Source organism: Hypanus sabinus, chromosome 13 (genome assembly GCF_030144855.1).
Source record: "Hypanus sabinus isolate sHypSab1 chromosome 13, sHypSab1.hap1, whole genome shotgun sequence".
NCBI classification, from domain to species: domain Eukaryota; kingdom Metazoa; phylum Chordata; class Chondrichthyes; order Myliobatiformes; family Dasyatidae; genus Hypanus; species Hypanus sabinus.
Window position 1 is genome coordinate 106,596,211 of NC_082718.1, and position 23,659 is coordinate 106,619,869.

General features: G+C 54.6%; 1 protein-coding gene across 3 annotated transcripts in view; it reads left to right on the forward strand.

Moving 5' to 3' along the window:
• LOC132404251 (RNA-binding protein Musashi homolog 1-like) overlaps positions 1–23,659 on the forward strand; it is a 180,050-nt gene that overhangs the window by 137,154 nt on the left and 19,237 nt on the right. For all 3 annotated transcript variants that reach the window (XM_059988370.1, XM_059988372.1, XM_059988371.1), the window contains 2 exons: positions 1,346–1,394; positions 17,986–18,068. In XM_059988370.1, the coding sequence (XP_059844353.1) occupies positions 1,346–1,394; positions 17,986–18,068 (132 nt within the window). The remainder of the gene's footprint in view (positions 1–1,345; positions 1,395–17,985; positions 18,069–23,659) is intronic.

Here is a 23,659-nt window from a genome sequence, read left to right on the forward strand (position 1 = left end):
CCTTTAGCAAAGAAATCATTTCTTTTACCGTCCACGTCGTATTGTCATAACTGCAGTGTGGCCGGGGAGATGACGCATCTTGTGCACCCCTCTTTTGAGTAGGACTCGATACTATGAACGGTCGTGCACTGGGGAGTGTAATGGAACCATTCGTTGAAAGCAGGGTCACAGGTAGACAGGCAGTGATAAGGGTGTTTGGCACGTGGGACCTCGTCAGCCAGGGTGTGGAGCAGGGGAGTTGAGACAATGTGTTGCAATTGTATAGTTTATTTATTGAGATCCAGGGCAGAGTGGGCCCTAATGGCCATTTGAACCAGGCTGCCCAGAAAACCCCAATCTCACCCTAGCCTAATCACACGACAATTTACAACGACCGATTAACCTATCAACCGAAACGTCTTTGGACTGTGGGAGAAAACCAGAGCACCCGAAGGAAACCCACATGGTCATGGGGAGAACGTACAAACTCCTTACAGACAGCGGCGGGAATTGAACCCGGGTCATTGGTACTATAAACCGTTGTGCTAACCACTGTGTCGCTAGGGAGGCCGCACTTGGAGTACTGTGTATGGGTTTGCTTACTGGCTTAGAAGAAAGATGTGGTTAAACTGGAAAGAGCAGAAGAGAATTATAAGGATGTTACCAGGACTAAAGAAGCCAAGTTGAGGAGAGATTGGCCAGACTACGTCTTTCATTCTTACGATGTAGGAGAATGAGAAGCCACCTTATAGAAGTGTGGAATAGATTAGGTGGATGGTGACACCCTTTTCCTCAGGAAAGATGAGTTCTGAACTAAAGGGCCATAGATTTAGGGTGAAATGGGACTGGAGGGGCAACATTTTGGACAGACTGCCAGAGGAAGTAGTTGAGGCAGGTACAGTATTATAAATTCAGAATCACTTGGATAGGTACATGAGGGTTGGGTTTAGAGAAGCAGTTCCGGACTGTTTTTGTGCCATGGACCAATGCCATTAAGCAAGGGGTCCGTGGACCCAAGGCTGGGAATCCGTGGCCGAGAGGGATTTTGGCCAAATACAGGACGATGGGCCTGACCAGGCCGAGGGGTCTTCATCTGTGATGTGTGGCTCGGTGACTCTGTGACCAGCATGAAGCCCCTCACTGGTTCACCTGAGACTTCCATTTGAAAGAATACTAGCTTTCATAGGACAATCTGTTGAAGAAGACCTGACGAAGGGTCTCGTTGTTCGTTCGTTTCAACGGATGCTGCCCGACCTGCTGAGTTCATCCAGCTTGTTTGTACGTCTTGATTTGACCACAGCATCTGCAGTGTACTTTGTGTTTACTTGTTGAAGAAGGTATTGATAATGTTTGAATTTTCCAACAGGTAGACGATGCCATGCTGATGTTTGACAAGACGACCAATCGACATCGAGGTAAGTGTTTTGATTAGTTTTTGTGTTGTTTAATTCGTATCACTATATGTTACAGATGCCTGTATACTCTGGCAAGTCTTGTAGAACTTTTTTTATAACACTTATTTTTATACCGAACAGTGCACTCTTTTACTGTTAATAATTAGTACCGATCGTTATTGCTGATACACGTCCTTACAATGGCACCACTCACATCCATTTGAAGTCTATAGAACACAGTACAGGCCCTTCGGCCAATGATGTTATGCTGACTTTTTAGCCCATTCTACATGGGCCTCAATTTTCCCATCCCCCATGTGAGTTCCTTAAATGTCCCTAATGTATTTGCCTCTACCACCACCCCTGACTGGGTGTTCCACACACCCTCTGAGTACAAAAATCTCTTGCCCCTGACATTGTGCTTGGTGATGACAGGAAACCTGTGTGGGAGAGCTTTTAAAGTGGAAAAGCCCTTGCCCCGGGGCAGTTCCACTCTCTTGACCTCAGGAGTCCGTGTCCAGTGGTACGAGCAAGTGTCACAAACTTCCTTGGTTGCAGTGGATGGCCATGGCCTTTTCTGTGCCTCGTCATGCCCCTCGCTGTCCATGGAGCGTTGCAGTCCCACCATCCTGGCCATTGAATCCCACTGTAGATCTCATCCGCCCAGTCCAGTCCGCCAGAGCTGGCTTTGCATGTTGGGACAGGGCTACGTGGCCACTGGCTACCCTTGCCTGGTTTAACCGGCCTGTTGAAGCAGGCCTGGGGTGTGGCCGCTGGCACAAGTGAACGGCTACTTGGAGCCACAGGTGAGAGCTGAGTGTCCGGTGGGGACCAAAGGTGAGTGAGCTGCCCCAGGGTGGACATGACAAGCCCCTTCACCAGAGGTGCTACCCCTCCCGGACAAGCAATACACCCCAATCCCGCCTATACCTTTCTCCAATCAACTTAAGATGATGCCACCTGGTATTAATCACTTCTGCCCTGGGGCAAAGTCTCTGGCTGTCCACTCGATGATTGTCTCTTACCATCTTGTGCACATCTATAAATCACCTCTAATCCTCCAAAGAGAAAAGCCTCTACTGGCTCAGCCTAACCTCACTAGACCTGCTGTCTAGTCTATGCAGTTTACGTTATTGGGCCTTCCCGTTGCCCTCAGCACTCTTCCCATGCTGACTCTCCCTAACTCCCGTTTGATAACCAGTAGAGAACGTGTGAAAGAGGGAGTGGCAAGTGGGTGATTAACCCTCTGCTGCAATGATCAGAAGAAGTCGATGGCTGACAGTGGTTTTATTTACTAATGCACACACGGTGATGCTGATAATGTCTTACAAGCGGTGTCTTTGTTGGCATCTGTGACTTCTACGAGCCTGGCATTAAAATTCAGAAGCCTGATTGGAGACGAGGCTTTCTTGTCACACGTCACTGGTACAGTGAAGCGCGCCACTTCTGTGTCAAATTAAATCAGTGAGGATTGTGCTGGGGTTGCCCGCTAGTGTCACCACGCTTCCTGCTGCTCACCTTAACCTTGACCTGTAGGTCTTTGGAAGGTGGGTGGAAACCCACACGGTCAGTGGTCAAACATACAAACTCTTTACAGACTGCGGCTGAAGTAGAAGCCCGATCTAACTGCTACGTGTCCAGACGATCACGTTGCACTCTGAGCCTGGGAACACGGGGAGAGGGCAGAGTGCCCGCTCTCCCCACCAGCAGACAGCAAGGCAAACTCCTGGGTGGAACGGGTAGACTGAGGGGAACGCAGAAACCGCCCATCAGGTCCCCAGTGACAGGTCTCATTGTGTCCTCCCCACGTTTGGCGTCAATTCTCCCCGACCAACGTTCTACAGCTCACGCGCTCGGGAGACTTGACAGTGACCAACTCTACGCTGTGGGAATGAAGTAGAACTCTGTGAGGAAAGCCACGTGGTCACAGGGAGACTCCATGACTGACTCGGACATGGTCTCTGCGACTGTGAGACCGTGACAACACCATGTAGCCACGACGTGGCACAGTCCGAGGTTAGTCACCTGGATGAGTGGGATCAGAAACTGGTGTATTATCACTGCCTTACGTCGGAAATTTCATTGTCTAGTGCCAATAGTACGATGTAAGACACAAGAACATGGGACACTACAGGCCTCTCGGCCCACATGCTGTGCTGACCTACTCTACAATCAATCTAACCCTCCCTCCTACATATCCCTTCATTTTCCTATCATCCACATGCTTATTAAAGAGTCTCTTAAATGCCCCCAATGTATCTGCCTCTACCCCCACTCCTGGCAGGCCTTCCATGCTTCCATCACTTTCTGTAAAAAAAAACTACCACTGACCACTGTGCTTTGTTCCAATCACCTTAAAAATAAGCCCCACAGTATCTGGCCTGGAAAATTGTTGTAAATTACAATGTCGTGTGACGGGGGTATCTTCATCGGGGGTGGCTGTGAAGTCTAGTGACGGAGGGGAAGAAGCTGTCCGTAGAACATTGCGTGTGTGTCTTCAGGCTCGTGCACCTCCTCCCTGGTGGTGGCAAGGAGGAGTGGCACAGGAGGGTCATTAATGGTGGACGAGGCGCCGCCTTTTGAAGATGTCCGTGCCTGTGGAGAGACTTGTGTTCATGTTGGAGCCCAGCCCACTGCTACAGCTCTCTGCAACCTCTTTTGATTTTGGGCATTGGAGCCTCCATATCGGGCGGTGATGCAGCCGGTCATGGTACGGCATAGTGTAGAATTTGCTCGTGCCTTTGGTGGGGGACCAAATCCCCTCAATCTCTTACTGAAGTGATAGCCTTCTTTATGATTGTACTGATGTGTCGGGTGCAGGAAGGACCAATCCTCTGTGACGTTGATTTGCTTACTGGCAGCTGTGCCGGTGACCCTAACCTTAAAACAGAGTGAATTCTGACGGGATATTAGGGTCACTGGAGCTCCTGACGGAGGAAGTTGATGGTGATTTGGCTGATCGACCACACTGAAGAAGGGAATGGCTTTTAGGAAGGAAGCAAGTGAGATCCTGGGAATTTTTACCAGGATCTCCTTTTACCAAGTGTTTTCAGCCACGTTTTTTGTTGGGGTTAATAATGTCCCCAGTGGCTGTTGTGGTGAGAAGCCAGACCTGGTATGTAAAACCTTGTAACTCCCAGAACCCTGTTTTCCCAAGGAACGTGCATGGCCTTCAGCCGCGTTTCAATCAACGGACGAAGGGCTTCTGCACACGAAGTCTCGTTTACCCCAGCTCCAAATTTACTTGCACGAGGGTCAGGCATCCCACTTGGGCTTGGACAATGTCCAGCAATCTCTGACCTTTCTCCTTCTCTCCCTCACTCCTAGTGGGGAGGTGGACCTTTCCTCTTCCTGATTCCCAGTCGTCTCCTCTGCGTCTTCTTGCCCATCCTGTTTGTGCAGGTACCACATCATTACCCATTTGCCCTGCTCAAGTGCACTCTCCCCCTCCATTTCACGTTGCCTGACTCCAGGGGGCCTCAGCTGGCAGCTCAAGTGTGGCATTTATTTACCCTCCCTGTGTGCCCGGTGGCTGTTTGGAAGTGGACGGTTGGAGGGGGTGGTTGCAGATGGCTGCCTGGCAGAGCCGAACAGGTGGATGGGCTCTCGGTGTCTGGGAAGAGTTCTGGATAGCTGGCTGCGTCAAGAAGCCGGTTGGTACAATGAAGGTGTTGTATACCGAGAGTTGCTCGGAATAAAAGCAGAGCTGAATGCTGTCACGTGAGCTTGTAACCTTGCTCGCTGATTGTGTTCAGCACATGGTTTTATCAGCCGTGATCCCAGCATTAGTATAATCCTCTGCTGCTGATACTCAGTACCCTGGGTTGCTCTGTATTGCAGATCAGTGTTTCAGAGTTGGCCTGCGTTACAGATCAACACCTCAGAGAATCCGTGGTGTACTCTTGTTTCTGTATAGCATAACCACCCTGTTCTCTCAGCACCTTCCTGCCCTCATTTGTCCTCTTTCTTTCCCTCTGTGACCTGCTCTCTGTCACCCACTGGCTGTCTCCAGTTTTCTGTTTCTGTTGTCTGTCCCCTCTCCTGCCTCCTCGTGATCCACAATCCTCTGTGATCCTCTCTCCCCAGGTCTGCTTTCTACTTAACCACTCTGGCCTGGCGCTTAAAACGACCTTAGGGCATTTCCGCTGGGGCGTTTGCACATGCCAGGGCTCTGTGTGAAATGGAGGTCGAGCTTAACTCAGGAAAGCATCTCTACAGGTAATCATTTAGATCTGGAAATGGGGCAGTGGGCTGGAGTGAACTGGCATCTGCTGGCTGTCCTGATCTGAACTGCCAATGTCCGGCTTTCCCTGACTCCCGTGCAAGCTAGGACCCAGTAGCGCTCCGAAATCCATCAGTTTGCCCCCCCACCCCCATGGGTCAGAAACGCTCTGCATTCCAGGCACAAGAGATTCTGCAGAGGCAGTTATATCTTGAGTGGACACACACAAAATTCTGGAGGAGCTCAACAAGTCACCGAACCTGGAAAACTATAGAACAGTACAACTTCAGCCTTCAGCCCACAATGTTGTGCTGACCTTTTAACCTACTCTTAAGGTCAATCGAACCCATCCCTCCCACATGGCCCTCCATTTTTGAAGGGTCTGGTCCCAAAGCATGGACTGTTTATTCCTCTCCAAAGATGCTGCCTGACCTGCTGGATTGCTCTAGCATTCTGTGTGTGTTACCTCTGCATCCTCCCACTCCCTGGTCCCTCCAGATGTCTGCCCTGTCGTGCAGTACCCAAAGGGTGACCAGTGGGGTGACTACCCCGGTGTAGGTGCTCAGAGGCCATGAGATTGGACAAGAATTCCCTTTGAGACCTGCTGACAGGATGTCCTCTGCAGATGGGGAAAAATTGGTGTGTGTGTGTGTGTGTGTGTGTTTTTACTGAGTCATGTTAGCCACGGTACACACTGGGCACCTTCCCATGAGGGAGCGACCAACTGGGCCCGCCCAGCCGAGAACACACTCATGGCAAGGCCCGTGCACAGGGAGCGTCAGGAGGCCCAGTCGACTGGGCGTGCCATCGATCATGCATTCCTGCCACGATTTTGCAACCCATCTGATCACAGTTCACTGAGCCCTTGGAAAATATAATACAGGCAGTGTGGGGGGTGGGGGGAGCTAGAGGAAAAAGCCCCCACCCTCCAAAAAAAATGTTCTTAGGAGAAAGCTCAGCCTGGTGGAGACACAAGGAGTGGCAGATGCTGGAATCTGGAGCCACGTGCCAAACATTGGTGGAAGCCAGTGGGCCGGGTGCTTCTGTGGAGGGAAATGGACACGAAGCCACGCTGACTGGTCCGATCCCAGAATTCGTTATTGACTGCATGTACATGGAAGCTTAGAGAGAAAACAGCACACTGCTGGGGACAGCCCACAGGCGTCAGTCACCCCACGTTCCAGTGCCAACACAGCATGCCCAAACTAAACAGAACACCAACAGTGGAGGAAGTGGTCCTCCCACCGTCTACGGCCACCAGCAACCAGTGGACTGGGCTCCAGCCATCGGGCCTTGAATTTCGGAGATCCAGTCGACCTTCGAGCTTTGGTCTTCGGTATCTACCCCAGGACTTGCTGATGACGGGACCCTGAGCACGAGGCCCCGAACTCTGACCTCACTGATTTTAACATACCTAGGCCCTTGTTCCTCTGATTCCAATCCCTGCCGGAAAGCTGCTGACCCGGCGTGGGGAGGGCTCCGGTCCCTGTCCACTGTGGTCTGCTTGCTTGACATCTGACCACGGATGTCCCACATCTGCATTGCTGGCCTTCAAATGCAGAGCCAAGGCTTAGACTCTGGCCTGCCCTCTAATTCTCCAACATTCCTGTCCCTAAACATAACCTGACCCCCAACTCTCCTCTCTGTCCACAAAACAATCTCTATAAACCTAAAAAAAACAACTTAGTGCGTCGCAACCTCGTCAGGGACCGGACCGCAGCTCAGCGCCATCTTGATGAGCGACTGTAGAAACTCAGAACTTGTATTGCAGTATTGCAGGCTCCTGGACACCACTGGCCAGAATAACTGCATCATTCAGTGCCTGGAGAGGACTGGGAAATCAAAGCTCTCTGAGAAGAGGGCCTGGCAGGTTTCTGCCTGTTGTTGCTGGAAGCGGTATTCCTGGTTTTGCCCCTGAACGGACTTGGTGCTGATTCTTCTGACAATGGGACATGTTCATTCTGATGTAGGAAAGGGCCAGGTAATGATAGTGCTGCCCACTTCACCTCTGAAACAAGCAGAGGCTGGCTGGCCAAGGCGTTTGTCAGAAGTTCTGCAGCAAGCAGCTCAGCTTCATTCACCTAAAAGTGAGACAATCGGCGCCAGCAGCCTAAGCTGTCCTCGCGGTGTGGAGGCTGATAAATGGCTCGTGACGGCCAGTGGCTCCCAGCGTGCACGCTGTCCGTCTAAAGACGCTCAGTGTCCGTGTCCGCATTCCTTCCCACAATACCCAACGTGGGCCTCGTTTCGGGGCTTTCGCCTGGATGTCGAAGGGTGAGGTGGCTACCAGCAAGGGATTGCAACCTGTTTATCCTGCACGATGCCCGTGGAAGGAAGGTTCAAGTGAATCGCAGTCATTCTGGCGTGGACCGCCCTGGCCAAAGAGTCTGTTACTCTGCCGTCTGAGCCCGAGAGTAAGAGCAGCCACTAGGCCCCGCGTCTGGTTGGTGAGTGGACCTGGGAGCAGTTGTAGGTTCCTGGGAATCCCAGACAGGGAGGTTCGCAGTTCGTCACTGGGGGCCCTAGAGTCACTGAGCACTGGTGATTGAGAGCGTGGAACGTCATCGGGTCATACAGTGCGGACACAGCCCGGCTAGTCCATACTGACCAAGATACCCACCTAAGATAGTCCCATTTGCCAGTGTTTGGCCGGACCCTCTGGTTAACGGTAGGAGTCCATGGCATAAAAAAGGTTAGGAACCCCTGCTCTGTACCTACCAAGTACCTTTTAAATGTTGTTTATCTACATTACGCTGGCAGTTCATTCCATATCCTGACCACTCTCTGAGTGGAGCACACTGCCTTTTCATCTCTCCCTTCACCTTAAACCTATGCCCTTTATTTCTTGTGTGCCCAGTCCTGGGAAAAGGACTGTGTACATTCAACCCATCTTTGCTCCTCATGATCTCGTACACCTCCATAAAGTCACTGTTTCATCACTCCAGTGATGAAAGTCCCAACCTGCCTGGTGTCTCTCCATAGCTCATTTGCTCGAGCCCCAGCAAGATCTTCTGCACCCTTTTCACACTGGTAGCCTCTGTTCTCTTGCAGCATGACCAATACCGAACATGGCTGTAAATGCAGCCTCACCGGCATCTTGTACGACTGCTGATGGCTCGTTGCCAACAGCCATGTCTACCTGTGATGGCATGTTCAGGAAACCTCGTGCCTGTTCTCCCAGGCCCCTCTGTTCTGCAACATGACCCAGGGCTCATGGTGGTTGGACGTATTTACAAATTGTGGTGTTTATGTGCTCAAGGTGACCACTCAGCCCATCAACCCCATGCTAGCTTCCAACAGAGCAGTCCTATCAGTTCCCCACCCTTACTTCCCCCACAGCCCTCCCTCCCCCTTGCCCTCTCACTCCTCTTGTGGTCAAGAGGATGATTGTTGAAGTCCATTGATTGGTCACTGGCTACTTGCCCTCTCTGGGCACCCAGACACACACAGCACTTGACGTTTTTGATAGAAGGGACAGTGAGTCGTTTGTCACTGATCTTGGCATCCGTACTCACATGAAGGATGCTGGCGCTGGAATGCGTGGTGTGGAGTGGTGACACCCTCCAGCTCATCATCTGGTTTGTTAATTCAAACTGCACGTTTCGCTGTGCACGTACATGTGGCAAATATACCTGAAAATGAAGGATGCAGGGACCTCATCCTTTCACTCGCCTGTCGGTAGAATAACAACCGTAAGGAAGGAAAGATGCCGGTGCTGGAGAAGGAGAGAGAAGAGGCTGAAAGTTTGGCTTTCTGAAGGAACACTGGATGCTGGGGAGTTCAGCAGGCTGGGCAGCGTCCGTGGAGGGGAGTGGTCAGTCGACTCTCTGAGTGAGATGAGGGGTCTCACCCCAGAGGGTCGGCTCTCCCTTTCCCTCTGCAGAGGCTGTCTGACCTGTTGAGTTTCTCCAGCATCCTGGTGAAGTGATGGTGGAGGGCCAGGAGGATCCCCGACCTGAATTGTTGACCTCCTGCAGTGTTCCTATTTCCAACCTGCTCCTGATCCTCGCGTCTCACGTTTCATTTTCTTCATTGTCTAATAAAAGCAGTAAATGTTGCCCAGGAGGTCAGGCAGCATCTGTGGAAAGAGGAACAGCCAACGTTTCTGTTCCAAGAGGGTAGGGAGAAATGTATGCTTGTCGTGGATTGTCATCGGAAGAGGTGGGTTAGTCCCGGGAGAATCTCCGCTGCGTGCGGAGTAATTGGGATTGATTTCGAGGCTGCCCGTGTGTGATGCTGGTTGGATAGGAGCAGGGGCAACGTCTTACTCAATGTCCCCCGTTAAGTCATTAGCGGGAGATTTTCCAGATGCTGGAAAACAACACAAGACTCGGCAGGTCAGGCGGCATTTGTGGAGGGAAGTAAGCAGTCGAGATTTTGGCCCCAGAGTCCTCACTGGGTTGAGTTCCTCCAGCATTTCGCTTGTGTTTGATATTGAGGGGATCGAGGGAAGGTCTAGGGCTCACTGTTCACTGTGATTTCCTGAGGGTAAATGCTGCCCTGTGAATCAGGGAACAAAGGGTCGGGTGGTATGCGTGGCGGGAGCTGGGCAGGCAAAGTTCCAGGTCAAGACCTTCCCTCTGCACTCAGAGGAAGAGTCGGCAGTTGGCCAGTGGATGAAGGTGGTGTCGGGTTTCGAGGTGCATCCTATTTCCAAGGCTGCAGCCAGTGCTCAGTATGACTCCCCACTGTAATGCGAGGCCCTCGGCCCAGCAAACCTCTGCCACTTCTGCCACGCTGACTCCATTCCACACAGTCTGCAGAATCGCGGCAACCACACCATCCTTAGCAAGAGTCAGAGCACTTCGAAGGATAAATCTTGCAAACGAGCGGCCATTCTTTTGCAAATTAAACATGTGCTTAGGTTTTTTTAAAGAAAAGCAGATGCAAGCAGCTCAACAAAGGAGCTGCCGGGTGACTCCAGGCTGGTCAATTAACAATGTTTGAAGTCTGGCCCCATGACCTGCGTGACCCAGCCACAGCCCCAGCCTCCAAATGCACAGATTATAGATCCGTCCTGAGTCGCCACATCTGTCGCTGTTACTTAAAAATGAGATGTGCAGCCATGGCAACCTGATTGGAGCTGTCCGTCATCGCGATGTATTAACAGCAGGGCAGGCCAGGCATCCTTACACAATGGTCAGGGTGAGCGGAAGCACCAGTGCTCACACACGCCCAGCTCCACTGACCGGCTTTTTATGGCAAAGTAAGTTCTTCAAGACCACAGCAGAAGCACTGTAAAGAAAGCACAGTAATGTCCTTATCTAGCACCTCTCTTACCCCCTTGGGCTACCCGCACAGTGCCCGTGAGCACCACGTGTTCTTTCTCCAGGGATACCTGGGAACCAACGTTTCCCTGTAGAATTGCCAGGCCGTCGGCCCTGGGCTGCCCGCCTCCGGGAAGCACGGGTAGGGAACCTGGCCAGCCCCACGTTTGCCAGATTATCACCCCCTGCTGGACGAGCAGGTACGAAGGGCCCCACTGAATCCTGGGAAATCGTGACCCTTGACCCCTCATGGAGATGGGGAATTGGGGATGTTATTGGGAACCTTGCATCTCTACGAATTACTGAAGGGATGCACTGCCTCACAGGTGGACCCACCTGTGGGCAAGGCAGCAGTCAATGTTTTGCCCTCTTCCAGGCTGAAGTCGCAGCTCAGGCTCGTATTTTCAGATATGTAAGGATGGTTCTGGGGACGGGTGGGTTAGGGGTCAGGTTGGGATGTGGGGGCTTCAGAGGTCAGATTTGGGTTTATGGCTAGCGATGTGGAGGAGTTGGGGATCGGGCTGCAGTTCAGTGGTCAATGAGGTGTAGTGTAGTGGTCAGTGATCGGGCTGCAGTTTAGGCCTGTGCTCTGGGCTCAGTGGTCAGTGTATTGTAGTGTAGTGGTCAGTGATCGGGCTGCAGTTCAGGCCTGTGCTCTGGGCTCAGTGGTCAGTGTATTGTAGTGTAGTGGTCAGTGATCGGGCTGCAGTTTAGGCCTGTGCTCTGGGCTCAGTGGTCAGTGTATTGTAGTGTAGTGGTCAGTGATCGGGCTGCAGTTCAGGCCTGTGCTCTGGGCTCAGTGGTCAGTGTATTGTAGTGTAGTGGTCAGTGATCGGGCTGCAGTTTAGGCCTGTGCTCTGGGCTCAGTGGTCAGTGTATTGTAGTGTAGTGGTCAGTGATCAGGCTGGTCAGTGTATTGTAGTGTAGTGGTCAGTGATCGGGCTGCAGTTCAGGCCTGTGCTCTGGGCTCAGTGGTCAGTGTATTGTAGTGTAGTGGTCAGTGATCGGGCTGCAGTTCAGGCCTGTGCTCTGGGCTCAGTGGTCAGTGAGGTGTAGTGTAGTGGTCAGTGATCGGGCTGCAGTTCAGGCCTGTGCTCTGGGCTCAGTGGTCAGTGTATTGTAGTGTAGTGGTCAGTGATCGGGCTGCAGTTCAGGCCTGTGCTCTGGGCTCAGTGGTCAGTGTATTGTAGTGTAGTGGTCAGTGATCAGGCTGGTCAGTGTATTGTAGTGTAGTGGTCAGTGATCGGGCTGCAGTTCAGGCCTGTGCTCTGGGCTCAGTGGTCAATGAGGTGTAGTGTAGTGGTCAGTGATCAGGCTGCAGTTCAGGCCTGTGCTGTGGGCTCAGTGGTCAGTGTATTGTAGTGTAGTGGTCAGTGATCGGGCTGCAGTTCAGGCCTGTGCTCTGGGCTCAGTGGTCAATGAGGTGTAGTGTAGTGGTCAGTGATCAGGCTGCAGTTCAGGCCTGTGCTGTGGGCTCAGTGGTCAGTGTATTGTAGTGTAGTGGTCAGTGATCGGGCTGCAGTTCAGGCCTGTGCTCTGGGCTCAGTGGTCAGTGTATTGTAGTGTAGTGGTCAGTGATCGGGCTGCAGTTTAGGCCTGTGCTCTGGGCTCAGTGGTCAGTGTATTGTAGTGTAGTGGTCAGTGATCAGGCTGGTCAGTGTATTGTAGTGTAGTGGTCAGTGATCGGGCTGCAGTTCAGGCCTGTGCTCTGGGCTCAGTGGTCAGTGTATTGTAGTGTAGTGGTCAGTGATCGGGCTGCAGTTCAGGCCTGTGCTCTGGGCTCAGTGGTCAGTGAGGTGTAGTGTAGTGGTCAGTGATCGGGCTGCAGTTCAGGCCTGTGCTCTGGGCTCAGTGGTCAGTGTATTGTAGTGTAGTGGTCAGTGATCGGGCTGCAGTTCAGGCCTGTGCTCTGGGCTCAGTGGTCAGTGTATTGTAGTGTAGTGGTCAGTGATCGGGCTGCAGTTCAGGCCTGTGCTCTGGGCTCAGTGGTCAGTGAGGTGGGCACAGGACAAAGGTCATTGGGCTGTCCTAGGTCAGTGGGTCCTGGGATTGGATATCTGTGCAAGAGGTACGACGGCCAGTAGGTTGGCAAGCCCGGAGTCCTGTCATCAGTAGTCTGGGGGTCGATACTGAATATTGAAGCACGAAGGTCGGTCAGGTTGAAGGCCGATGGCTAAGGACTGGAGACTAAAATGTCTGCATGTGTAGGTGGGGGGAGAGGGCATGTTTCGCTGTTGTTTCATGGTTTGTTTGTTGTGTTCTGTCTGGCATTGTGGGCACGGCATGTTGGCGCCAGGATACGTGGTGACGATTGTGAGCCACCCCCAGCACATCTCTAGGTTGTGTTGGTTGTTAATGTAAACAATGTGTTTCTATGTACATGTGATGAATAAATAAATCTGAATAGACTATCAGTCACCTCAGAACGTGCAGAATCACTCAGTCATGAGGGACTGCCTTGGCAGATGCCTCTGTTTAAGTGATCCTTGTAAGGGTACCATCTTGTGTCTGTGGGCTGAGAGAGTTGTCCGGTTGTCTACTTGTTCTTTGAATCCCCGACACTTTATCCAGTTCTCTCTTAAAAGTAATTCTGGGATCAACGTCCACCATGTTATGTGGAACCACAGTGCTAAACACACCTCCAGAAGGAAAATATTGGTGTTGGAAATGTGGAGCTGCACCTCAGGCAATGCAGGAAACACTCAGCAGGTAAGGCAGAGCAATGGAGTCAGTGTTTCAGGTCTGGGACCTTTTATTGGGACTGCCTCATCTAAAGGTCATCAACCCAAAACAGGAACCCTGCTTCTTTCTGTCTCCACTGCTGCAGCCTGATCCACTGAGTGTTGTGTTCAGATTTTATAACTGAACGTAACTGCTCCCGCCCCCATTCCCATTCAGTTGTGGATCTCGCAGATTCCCCGTGCTGCTTGATTTTGCATGGTTCTCGTCACCTTTCCAGGCTGAGCCCATGGGAGTGGGGCCTGCTGGGAAGACTTGGTTGTTTCGGTAATTGTGACCAGATAGTCTTTGGATGGTTTGTGAAGCCCAGTTGCCCATTTAAACTAATCCCACATTCATACAAACTCTCCTCACATTCAGCTGCCCTGCTACACTGTCTGCTTTGGCCACCCCCTCATACGACTGGGATGTGGAAGGAATCATGATTAGGGTTATCATCACCAACATCATTCCGTTCTGCAGCAGCAGTAGACGTAATACGTAAAACATACTATAAATGACTGTAACAGATATACACGCTTGTAAAAATGAGTAGTGCAAAAAGAAACCACGAAGAGTGAGGTGTTGTTCATGGGTTCAATGTCCATTCAGAAATGGTGGTGGGGAAGAAGCTGTTTCTGAAGTAGTGAGTGTGGGACTTCTGGCTCCTGTACCCCCCCGCTGATGGTAGTAATGAGAAGTCAGCATGTCCTGGGTCCTTAATTGTGGATGCACCTTTTGGAGGCATCGTCTTTTAAAATGTTCCCGCATTTGCCCCGTGTCCCTTAAGACAGACAGATGGACATACTTTATTGATCCCGAGGGAAATTGAGTTCCATTACAGCCGCACCAACCAAGAATAGTGAAGAAATATAGCAACATAAAACCATAAATACTTAACTAAAAAATAAGTTAAATCATGCCAAGTGGATTAAATAAACCTGTGGTTAGCAAAATTCCCTCATGCCCTCCGCTGCTCCCTGTTCGATGGTAGGATGGAGACTTGTAGACTTCTGCCTTCTTCTGTACCTTGTGCTTATCCTTACCTGCATGAAGCCTAATGCAGATGAAAACCAGAAAAGCACTAAAGTTTCCTGAAAACAACAACACACACAAAATGCTGGTGGAACAGAGCAGGCTAGGCAGCATCTATAGGGAGAAGCGCTGTCGACGTTTCGGGCCGAGACCCTTCGTCAGGACCTGAAGGTTCCTGAAGCAGCTCTGACTGGATCTGATCCAGAGCGAGGGGAATCCAGGATTTGTTCTGGAAGAGAATGGAACCCCCTTTGCTGAGCCAGAGTCCTGTGGCTTCCTCCCTGTATTTGTAAGGGGTTTGTTTTGCTGCCAGGTATGTTCCGTAGGCATCATGAATGCGCTGTGTTGGTGGCAGGATGAGTGACGATGCCTCCCAGCTGCCCCAGTGCACTCTAGGGTTGTGTTGCTTGTTTGCACAAACATTTCACCGTATCTTCCGACGTAAGTAGATCTGAATGCGAAGGACTGCGGCAGTTGAGGCAACTGAGGAAGGGGTAGTTAAGTGCTGTTCAGCCTACAAGCCTGGAATGAATTGAGAACGAGAGGCCCTTTGAAGCAAGCAGTTCCTGCATCGCTATGGGCAGCGGTGTGAGCTGGGTCAGTGGAACAGACTCTCGGAGCCATAGGGTCCTGCGTCGGAGGGAACGTCTTTATGGTGTTTGGTCATAAATCAGCAAGGATCTTGCTGAATTGCAGAGCGGCCAAATGGCCACACCTGGTTTTGGATGTAATAAAGAATTACTGCCTTCGTGCTGAATGCCTTTCCATCCAGTCATTCGAGGAAGAGTTTCCCGAGACCACCCTGAAACTTGAATTTAGATGCCCCAGTGAACTGTACACCACACATCGTCCAAAGTGTATTGAGTACATTTAGGGGCAGGAAGAGAAATCCCTGTTAAAGTAACCCATCTGTACATTTATTTTTGAAGCAATTGGTTGTAACATTGTTCAAGAAGCAAAAAAAAGAGAGATCAGTGAAGGTTTTTTACAGCTGCTCTGTAAATCTTCATAAACACTAGAGATTCTGCAGATGCTGGAAATCTTGAGCAACTCATAGATTATGCAGCATCTATGGACTGGAGTAACAGTCAGCTGAGGTGCTGACGAAGGATCTTGGCACAGAACGTCGACCGGTTATTCCTCTCCATAGATGCTGTCTGACCTGCGGAATCCCACCTGCTTTTTGGGTGTGTTACTCTAAATCTCCATACCAGTTCATCCCTTTAACCACATCATTTAGTCACCCCTCTGAACACGAGGTTAATTTCTGCAACAGACTGATGTTTAACCCTTCCTGAATGAGTCTATGTAGCATCTGCTCCCAACTCCTGCTTTTATAATATTTACATGATGGTCAAATTAAAACATTGTCCTCCTTGGCCAGTCTCAGAAGGCCGTGCCCCCTCCACACTTGGATATGGCAGTAGTCTCGCAAGAGAGACAGACAGGGGGCTCAGGTGGACGGGCTCTCTGATGGCCCAAGGCCAGGCCGAGGAGCAAACTGACTGATACCCCTCCCCACCCTACCCTCTCTGCACCGACGATCAGGAACCTGAGGAGAAGCCCCTTCAAGTACTCAAACCTGGGGTGCAATCTCTCTCAGGGTGGAGCGTGGACTCCTGTAGATTGTGTTACCCGTGACCGTGAACTGCCAGTTCCTTCGGTGGCCGGAGGGGTGGGTGGCGCGGTCATCACTGGCTACGTGAGACCTTGCACTTCCGCAGGAAAATCCTGCAAGTACTCCCGCCCCCTTCCCCACGTCCTGGCCACTGGGTTTCTGTGGGGTGGGAAGGGGGACAGCCTCGCTCGTTGTTTAATGCAAGGAGGTGGCTTTGCACAAAGGGGTTGAGTGTATGATACTGCATTATTCATAGGAACAGAACGGTGACTGAATTATTGATGGTGAAGACTCGGCAGGTGTGTGAGTGCGGGGGTACAGTTACAGCCAACGGTGTGAGAATCAGCCATTCGAAAACCCAGCAGGCACGTCACTCACAGCCCTGTAGCACACTGGGGGTTGGGAGGGGTATCAGCTACCCGCCTCGCACCCCAGCTGAGTCAGACCCTCGCCCCTGTATCCCATCATCTCCATGTTGAGCAACAAAGTAATATTCTACATGAAAGCATGTCTAGCTTTCCCTTCGTTCCCCCTCATGCTCCCTCCCCTTCCACCCCAGTACTCGCTCATCTGCCGAGGGGTCACTAACAATGTTCAAGTACATTTATGTAGTCAACAACCCTGAGAATCGTCTTCCCACAGAAACAAAGAAACAGCATGGAACCTGTTAAAACAAAACATCAACCACACACGCAAACAAAAAAATGAATATTGCAAACAGCAAGACACGTGGAATATGAATCGACAAATACCAGAGTCAACGAAACTGTCCAGAAATGTTGAGTTCAATTCAGTTCAGCGCCGAGTTGTTCATTGACTGCAGGGCCGCAGAGCTGGTCTGCCCTGATCAAAATCGCACAAAATACCAAAAAGCGAGGAGTAAACGGAAAGCAGAGACGCATAACAAACTGCAGCATCCTCCAGAATGAGTCCAGTCCAGACTCAGAGACACAGAAGCAGAATCAGGCCATTTAGCCCAACAGCCCTCACAAGAGGAGTCCCGTAGCGGTCAAACACAGACAGATGGCACGGAACACTCGCTTGTCCTCATTGTTTTCGATCTTGCTCGGTGCTTCAATCAGCGAGCTGGTCAAGAATTGGAGCTGATACTTGGTTTGAGCTCCGCCATTAAGCTGCATGTTTCGTTCCAAACTCCCTCTCAACCACACCCAATTCCCTCCGAGACAAGAAAACTGCCTGATCGCTCAGTCGGCCCAAAAGCACATGATCAGAATGTAAGCTGCAGGCTCCAGATGTGCACAGATTAGCGGCAAAAGTATATTTAAAAGAAATGTTTTTGTGAACTGTTAATTGCATTGGTTGCTGGTGACATCTTGCAAGCTGATTCATGATTTTGGTATTTATTGTTTCTTTATGTATTATTTTGTTGCTTTTCTATTTACACAGTTTGTTCTCCTTGGCCTGCTGGTCATTTGTGTGTAGTTTTTCATTGAATCTGTTGTGTACCTTCGTATCAGATGTGAATTCAGTGTCAACTCCTGGGTTCGATTCCTGCTGCTGTCTGTAAGGAGTTTGTACGTTCTCCCCGTGACCACGCGGGTTTCCTCCGGATCGGGGACTGAGAGCTCGGTTAGTTAGCCATGATCCAATCGGATAATGGGGTTGTTTCGAGGGGCTGAATGGCCTACTCTTTCCCATTCCTTTCTGTAAGGATAGCCCTTCCCTGGAGCAGTTCCCGTGGAGCGGTGAGGTAGCACGAGTTCCTTACAGTCTCTCCTGTCTGTCTTTCAGGCTTTGGTTTTGTGACCTTCGAGAGTGAAGATATCGTAGAGAAGGTCTGTGAGATCCACTTCCACGAAATCAACAACAAGATGGTGAGTGAGGACGGTTGGCCGTGTGTGTGACGGTGGTCAGTGGCGTGGGGGGGGGGGAGGGGGTGGTGGGTGTCTGATCAGTGGGTGAGGACGGTTGGCCGTGTGTGTGACGGTGGTCAGTGGCGTGGGGGGGAGGGAGGGGGGGTGGGTGTCTGATCAGTGGGTGAGGACGGTTGGCCGTGTGTGTGACGGTGGTCAGTGGCGTGGGGGTGAGGGAGGGGGTGGTGGGTGTCTGATCAGTGAGTGAGGACGGTTGGCCGTGTGTGTGACGGTGGTCAGTGGCGTGGGGGGGAGGGGGGGTGGGTGTCTGATCAGTGAGTGAGGACGGTTGGCCGTGTGTGTGACGGTGGTCAGTGGCGTGGGAGGGGGAGGGGGGGTGGGTGTCTGATCAGTGAGTGAGGACGGTTGGCCGTGTGTGTGACGGTGGTCAGTGGCGTGGGGGGGAGGGAGGGGGGGTGGGTGTCTGATCAGAGTGAGGACAGTTGGCCGTGTGTGTGACGGTGGTCAGTGGCGTGGGGGGGAGGGAGGGGGGGGTGGGTGTCTGATCAGTGGGTGAGGACGGTTGGCCGTGTGTGTGACGGTGGTCAGTGGCGTGGGGGGGAGGGGGTGGTGGGTGTCTGATCAGTGGGTGAGGACGGTTGGCCGTGTGTGTGACGGTGGTCAGTGGCGTGGGGGTGAGGGAGGGGGTGGTGGGTGTCTGATCAGTGAGTGAGGACAGTTGGCCGTGTGTGTGACGGTGGTCAGTGGCGTGGGGGGGAGGGAGGGGGTGGTGGGTGTCTGATCAGAGTGAGGACAGTTGGCCGTGTGTGTGACGGTGGTCAGTGGCGTGGGGGGGAGGGAGGGGGGGTGGGTGTCTGATCAGTGAGTGAGGATGGTTGGCCGTGTGTGTGACGGTGGTCAGTGGCGTGGGGGGGAGGGAGGGGGTGGTGGGTGTCTGATCAGAGTGAGGACAGTTGGCCGTGTGTGTGACGGTGGTCAGTGGCGTGGGGGGGAGGGAGGGGGGGTGGGTGTCTGATCAGTGGGTGAGGACGGTTGGCCGTGTGTGTGACGGTGGTCAGTGGCGTGGGGGGGAGGGGGGGTGGGTGTCTGATCAGTGAGTGAGGACGGTTGGCCGTGTGTGTGACGGTGGTCAGTGGCGTGGGGGGGAGGGAGGGGGTGGTGGGTGTCTGATCAGTGAGTGAGGACGGTTGGCCGTGTGTGTGACGGTGGTCAGTGGCGTGGGGGGGGGAGGGGGGGGTGGGTGTCTGATCAGTGGGTGAGGACGGTTGGCCGTGTGTGTGACGGTGGTCAGTGGCGTGGGGGGGGGAGGGGGGGTGGGTGTCTGATCAGTGGGTGAGGACGGTTGGCCGTGTGTGTGACGGTGGTCAGTGGCGTGGGGTGGAGGGAGGGAGGGGGTGGGTGTCTGATCAGTGAGTGAGGACGGTTGGCCGTGTGTGTGACGGTGGTCAGTGGCGTGGGGGTGAGGGAGGGGGGGTGGGTGTCTGATCAGTGAGTGAGGACGGTTGGCCGTGTGTGTGACGGTGGTCAGTGGCGTGGGGGTGAGGGAGGGGGTGGTGGGTGTCTGATCAGTGAGTGAGGACGGTTGGCCGTGTGTGTGACGGTGGTCAGTGGCGTGGGGGGGAGGGAGGGGTGGGTGTCTGATCAGTGAGTGAGGACGGTTGGCCGTGTGTGTGACGGTGGTCAGTGGCGTGGGGGGGAGGGGGGGTGGGTGTCTGATCAGTGAGTGAGGACGGTTGGCCGTGTGTGTGACGGTGGTCAGTGGCGTGGGGGGGAGAGGGGGTGGGTGTCTGATCAGTGGGTGAGGACGGTTGGCCGTGTGTGTGACGGTGGTCAGTGGTGGTGGGGGGAGGGGGGGTGGGTGTCTGATCAGTGGGTGAGGACGGTTGGCCGTGTGTGTGACGGTGGTCAGTGGCGTGGGGGTGAGGGAGGGGGTGGTGGGTGTCTGATCAGTGAGTGAGGACAGTTGGCCGTGTGTGTGACGGTGGTCAGTGGTGTGGGGGGGAGGGGGGGTGGGTGTCTGATCAGTGGGTGAGGACGGTTGGCCGTGTGTGTGACGGTGGTCAGTGGCGTGGGGGGGAGGGAGGGGGTGGTGGGTGTCTGATCAGTGAGTGAGGACGGTTGGCCGTGTGTGTGACAGTGGTCAGTGGCGTGGGGGGGAGGGGGGGGTGGGTGTCTGATCAGTGGGTGAGGACGGTTGGCCGTGTGTGTGACGGTGGTCAGTGGTGTGGGGGGGAGGGGGGGTGGGTGTCTGATCAGTGGGTGAGGACGGTTGGCCGTGTGTGTGACGGTGGTCAGTGGCGTGGGGGGGAGGGGGGGTGGGTGTCTGATCAGTGAGTGAGGACGGTTGGCCGTGTGTGTGACGGTGGTCAGTGGCGTGGGGGGGAGGGAGGGGGTGGTGGGTGTCTGATCAGTGGGTGAGGACGGTTGGCCGTGTGTGTGACGGTGGTCAGTGGCGTGGAGGGGGAGGGAGGGGGTGGTGGGTGTCTGATCAGTGAGTGAGGACGGTTGGCCGTGTGTGTGACGGTGGTCAGTGGCGTGGGGGGGAGGGAGGGGGTGGTGGGTGTCTGATCAGTGAGTGAGGACGGTTGGCCGTGTGTGTGACGGTGGTCAGTGGCGTGGGGGGGAGGGAGGGGGTGGGTGTCTGATCAGTGAGTGAGGACGGTTGGCCGTGTGTGTGACGGTGGTCAGTGGCGTGGGGGGGAAGGGAGGGGGTGGGTGACTGATCAGTGAGTGAGGATGGTTGGCCGTGTGTGTGACGGTGGTCAGTGGCGTGGGGGGGAGGGAGGGGGTGGTGGGTGTCTGATCAGTGGGTGAGGACGGTTGGCCGTGTGTGTGACGGTGGTCAGTGGCGTGGAGGGGGAGGGAGGGGGTGGTGGGTGTCTGATCAGTGGGTGAGGACGGTTGGCCGTGTGTGTGACGGTGGTCAGTGGCGTGGGGGGGAGGAGGGGGTGGGTGACTGATCAGTGAGTGACGATGGTTGGCCGTGTGTGTGACGGTGGTCAGTGGCGTGGGGGGGAGGGAGGGGGTGGTGGGTGTCTGATCAGTGAGTGAGGACGGTTGGCCGTGTGTGTGACGGTGGTCAGTGGCGTGGGGGGGAGAGGGGGTGGGTGTCTGATCAGTGAGTGAGGACGGTTGGCCGTGTGTGTGACGGTGGTCAGTGGCGTGGGGGGGAGGGAGGGGGTGGGTGTCTGATCAGTGAGTGAGGACGGTTGGCCGTGTGTGTGACGGTGGTCAGTGGCGTGGGGGGGAGGGAGGGGGTGGTGGGTGTCTGATCAGTGAGTGAGGACGGTTGGCCGTGTGTGTGACGGTGGTCAGTGGCGTGGGGGGGAGGGAGGGGGTGGTGGGTGTCTGATCAGTGGGTGAGGACGGTTGGCCGTGTGTGTGACGGTGGTCAGTGGCGTGGGGGGGAGGGAGGGGGTGGGTGTCTGATCAGTGAGTGAGGACGGTTGGCCGTGTGTGTGACGGTGGTCAGTGGCGTGGGGGGGAGGGAGGGGGGGGTGGGTGTCTGATCAGTGAGTGAGGACGGTTGGCCGTGTGTGTGACGGTGGTCAGTGGCGTGGGGGGGAGGGAGGGGGTGGTGGGTGTCTGATCAGTGGGTGAGGACGGTTGGCCGTGTGTGTGACGGTGGTCAGTGGCGTGGGGGTGAGGGAGGGGGTGGGTGACTGATCAGTGGGTGAGGACGGTTGGCCGTGTGTGTGACGGTGGTCAGTGGCGTGGAGGGGAAGGGAGGGGGTGGGTGACTGATCAGTGAGTGAGGACGGTTGGCCGTGTGTGTGACGGTGGTCAGTGGCGTGGGGGGGGAAGGGAGGGGGTGGGTGTCTGATCAGTGAGTGAGGACGGTTGGCCGTGTGTGTGACGGTGGTCAGTGGCGTGGGGGGGAGGGAGGGGGTGGTGGGTGTCTGATCAGTGGGTGAGGACGGTTGGCCGTGTGTGTGACGGTGGTCAGTGGTGTGGGGGGGAGGGGGGGTGGGTGTCTGATCAGTGGGTGAGGACGGTTGGCCGTGTGTGTGACGGTGGTCAGTGACGTGGGGGGGAGGGAGGGGGTGGTGGGTGTCTGATCAGTGAGTGAGGACGGTTGGCCGTGTGTGTGACGGTGGTCAGTGGCGTGGGGGGGGGGAGGGGGGGTGGGTGTCTGATCAGTGGGTGAGGACGGTTGGCCGTGTGTGTGACGGTGGTCAGTGGCGTGGGGGGGAGAGGGGGTGGGTGTCTGATCAGTGAGTGAGGACGGTTGGCCGTGTGTGTGACGGTGGTCAGTGACGTGGGGGGGAGGGAGGGGGTGGTGGGTGTCTGATCAGTGAGTGAGGACGGTTGGCCGTGTGTGTGACGGTGGTCAGTGGCGTGGGGGGGAGGGAGGGGGTGGTGGGTGTCTGATCAGTGAGTGAGGACGGTTGGCCGTGTGTGTGACGGTGGTCAGTGGCGTGGGGGGGAGAGGGGGTGGGTGTCTGATCAGTGAGTGAGGACGGTTGGCCGTGTGTGTGACGGTGGTCAGTGGCGTGGGGGGGAGGGAGGGGGTGGGTGTCTGATCAGTGAGTGAGGACGGTTGGCCGTGTGTGTGACGGTGGTCAGTGGCGTGGGGGGGAGGGAGGGGGTGGTGGGTGTCTGATCAGTGAGTGAGGACGGTTGGCCGTGTGTGTGACGGTGGTCAGTGGCGTGGGGGGGAGGGAGGGGGGGGTGGGTGTCTGATCAGTGAGTGAGGACGGTTGGCCGTGTGTGTGACGGTGGTCAGTGGCGTGGGGGGGAGGGAGGGGGTGGGTGTCTGATCAGTGGGTGAGGACGGTTGGCCGTGTGTGTGACGGTGGTCAGTGGCGTGGGGGGGAGGGAGGGGGGTGGTGGGTGTCTGATCAGTGAGTGAGGACGGTTGGCCGTGTGTGTGACGGTGGTCAGTGGCGTGGGGGGGAGGGAGGGGGTGGTGGGTGTCTGATCAGTGGGTGAGGACGGTTGGCCGTGTGTGTGACGGTGGTCAGTGGCGTGGGGGGGAGGGAGGGGGTGGTGGGTGTCTGATCAGTGAGTGAGGACGGTTGGCCGTGTGTGTGACGGTGGTCAGTGGCGTGGGGGGGAGGGAGGGGGTGGTGGGTGTCTGATCAGTGGGTGAGGACGGTTGGCCGTGTGTGTGACGGTGGTCAGTGGCGTGGGGGTGAGGGAGGGGGTGGGTGACTGATCAGTGGGTGAGGACGGTTGGCCGTGTGTGTGACGGTGGTCAGTGGCGTGGAGGGGAAGGGAGGGGGTGGGTGTCTGATCAGTGAGTGAGGACGGTTGGCCGTGTGTGTGACGGTGGTCAGTGGCGTGGGGGGGAGGGAGGGGGTGGTGGGTGTCTGATCAGTGGGTGAGGACGGTTGGCCGTGTGTGTGACGGTGGTCAGTGGTGTGGGGGGGAGGGGGGGTGGGTGTCTGATCAGTGGGTGAGGACGGTTGGCCGTGTGTGTGACGGTGGTCAGTGACGTGGGGGGGAGGGAGGGGGTGGTGGGTGTCTGATCAGTGAGTGAGGACGGTTGGCCGTGTGTGTGACGGTGGTCAGTGGTGTGGGGGGGAGGGGGGGTGGGTGTCTGATCAGTGAGTGAGGACGGTTGGCCGTGTGTGTGACGGTGGTCAGTG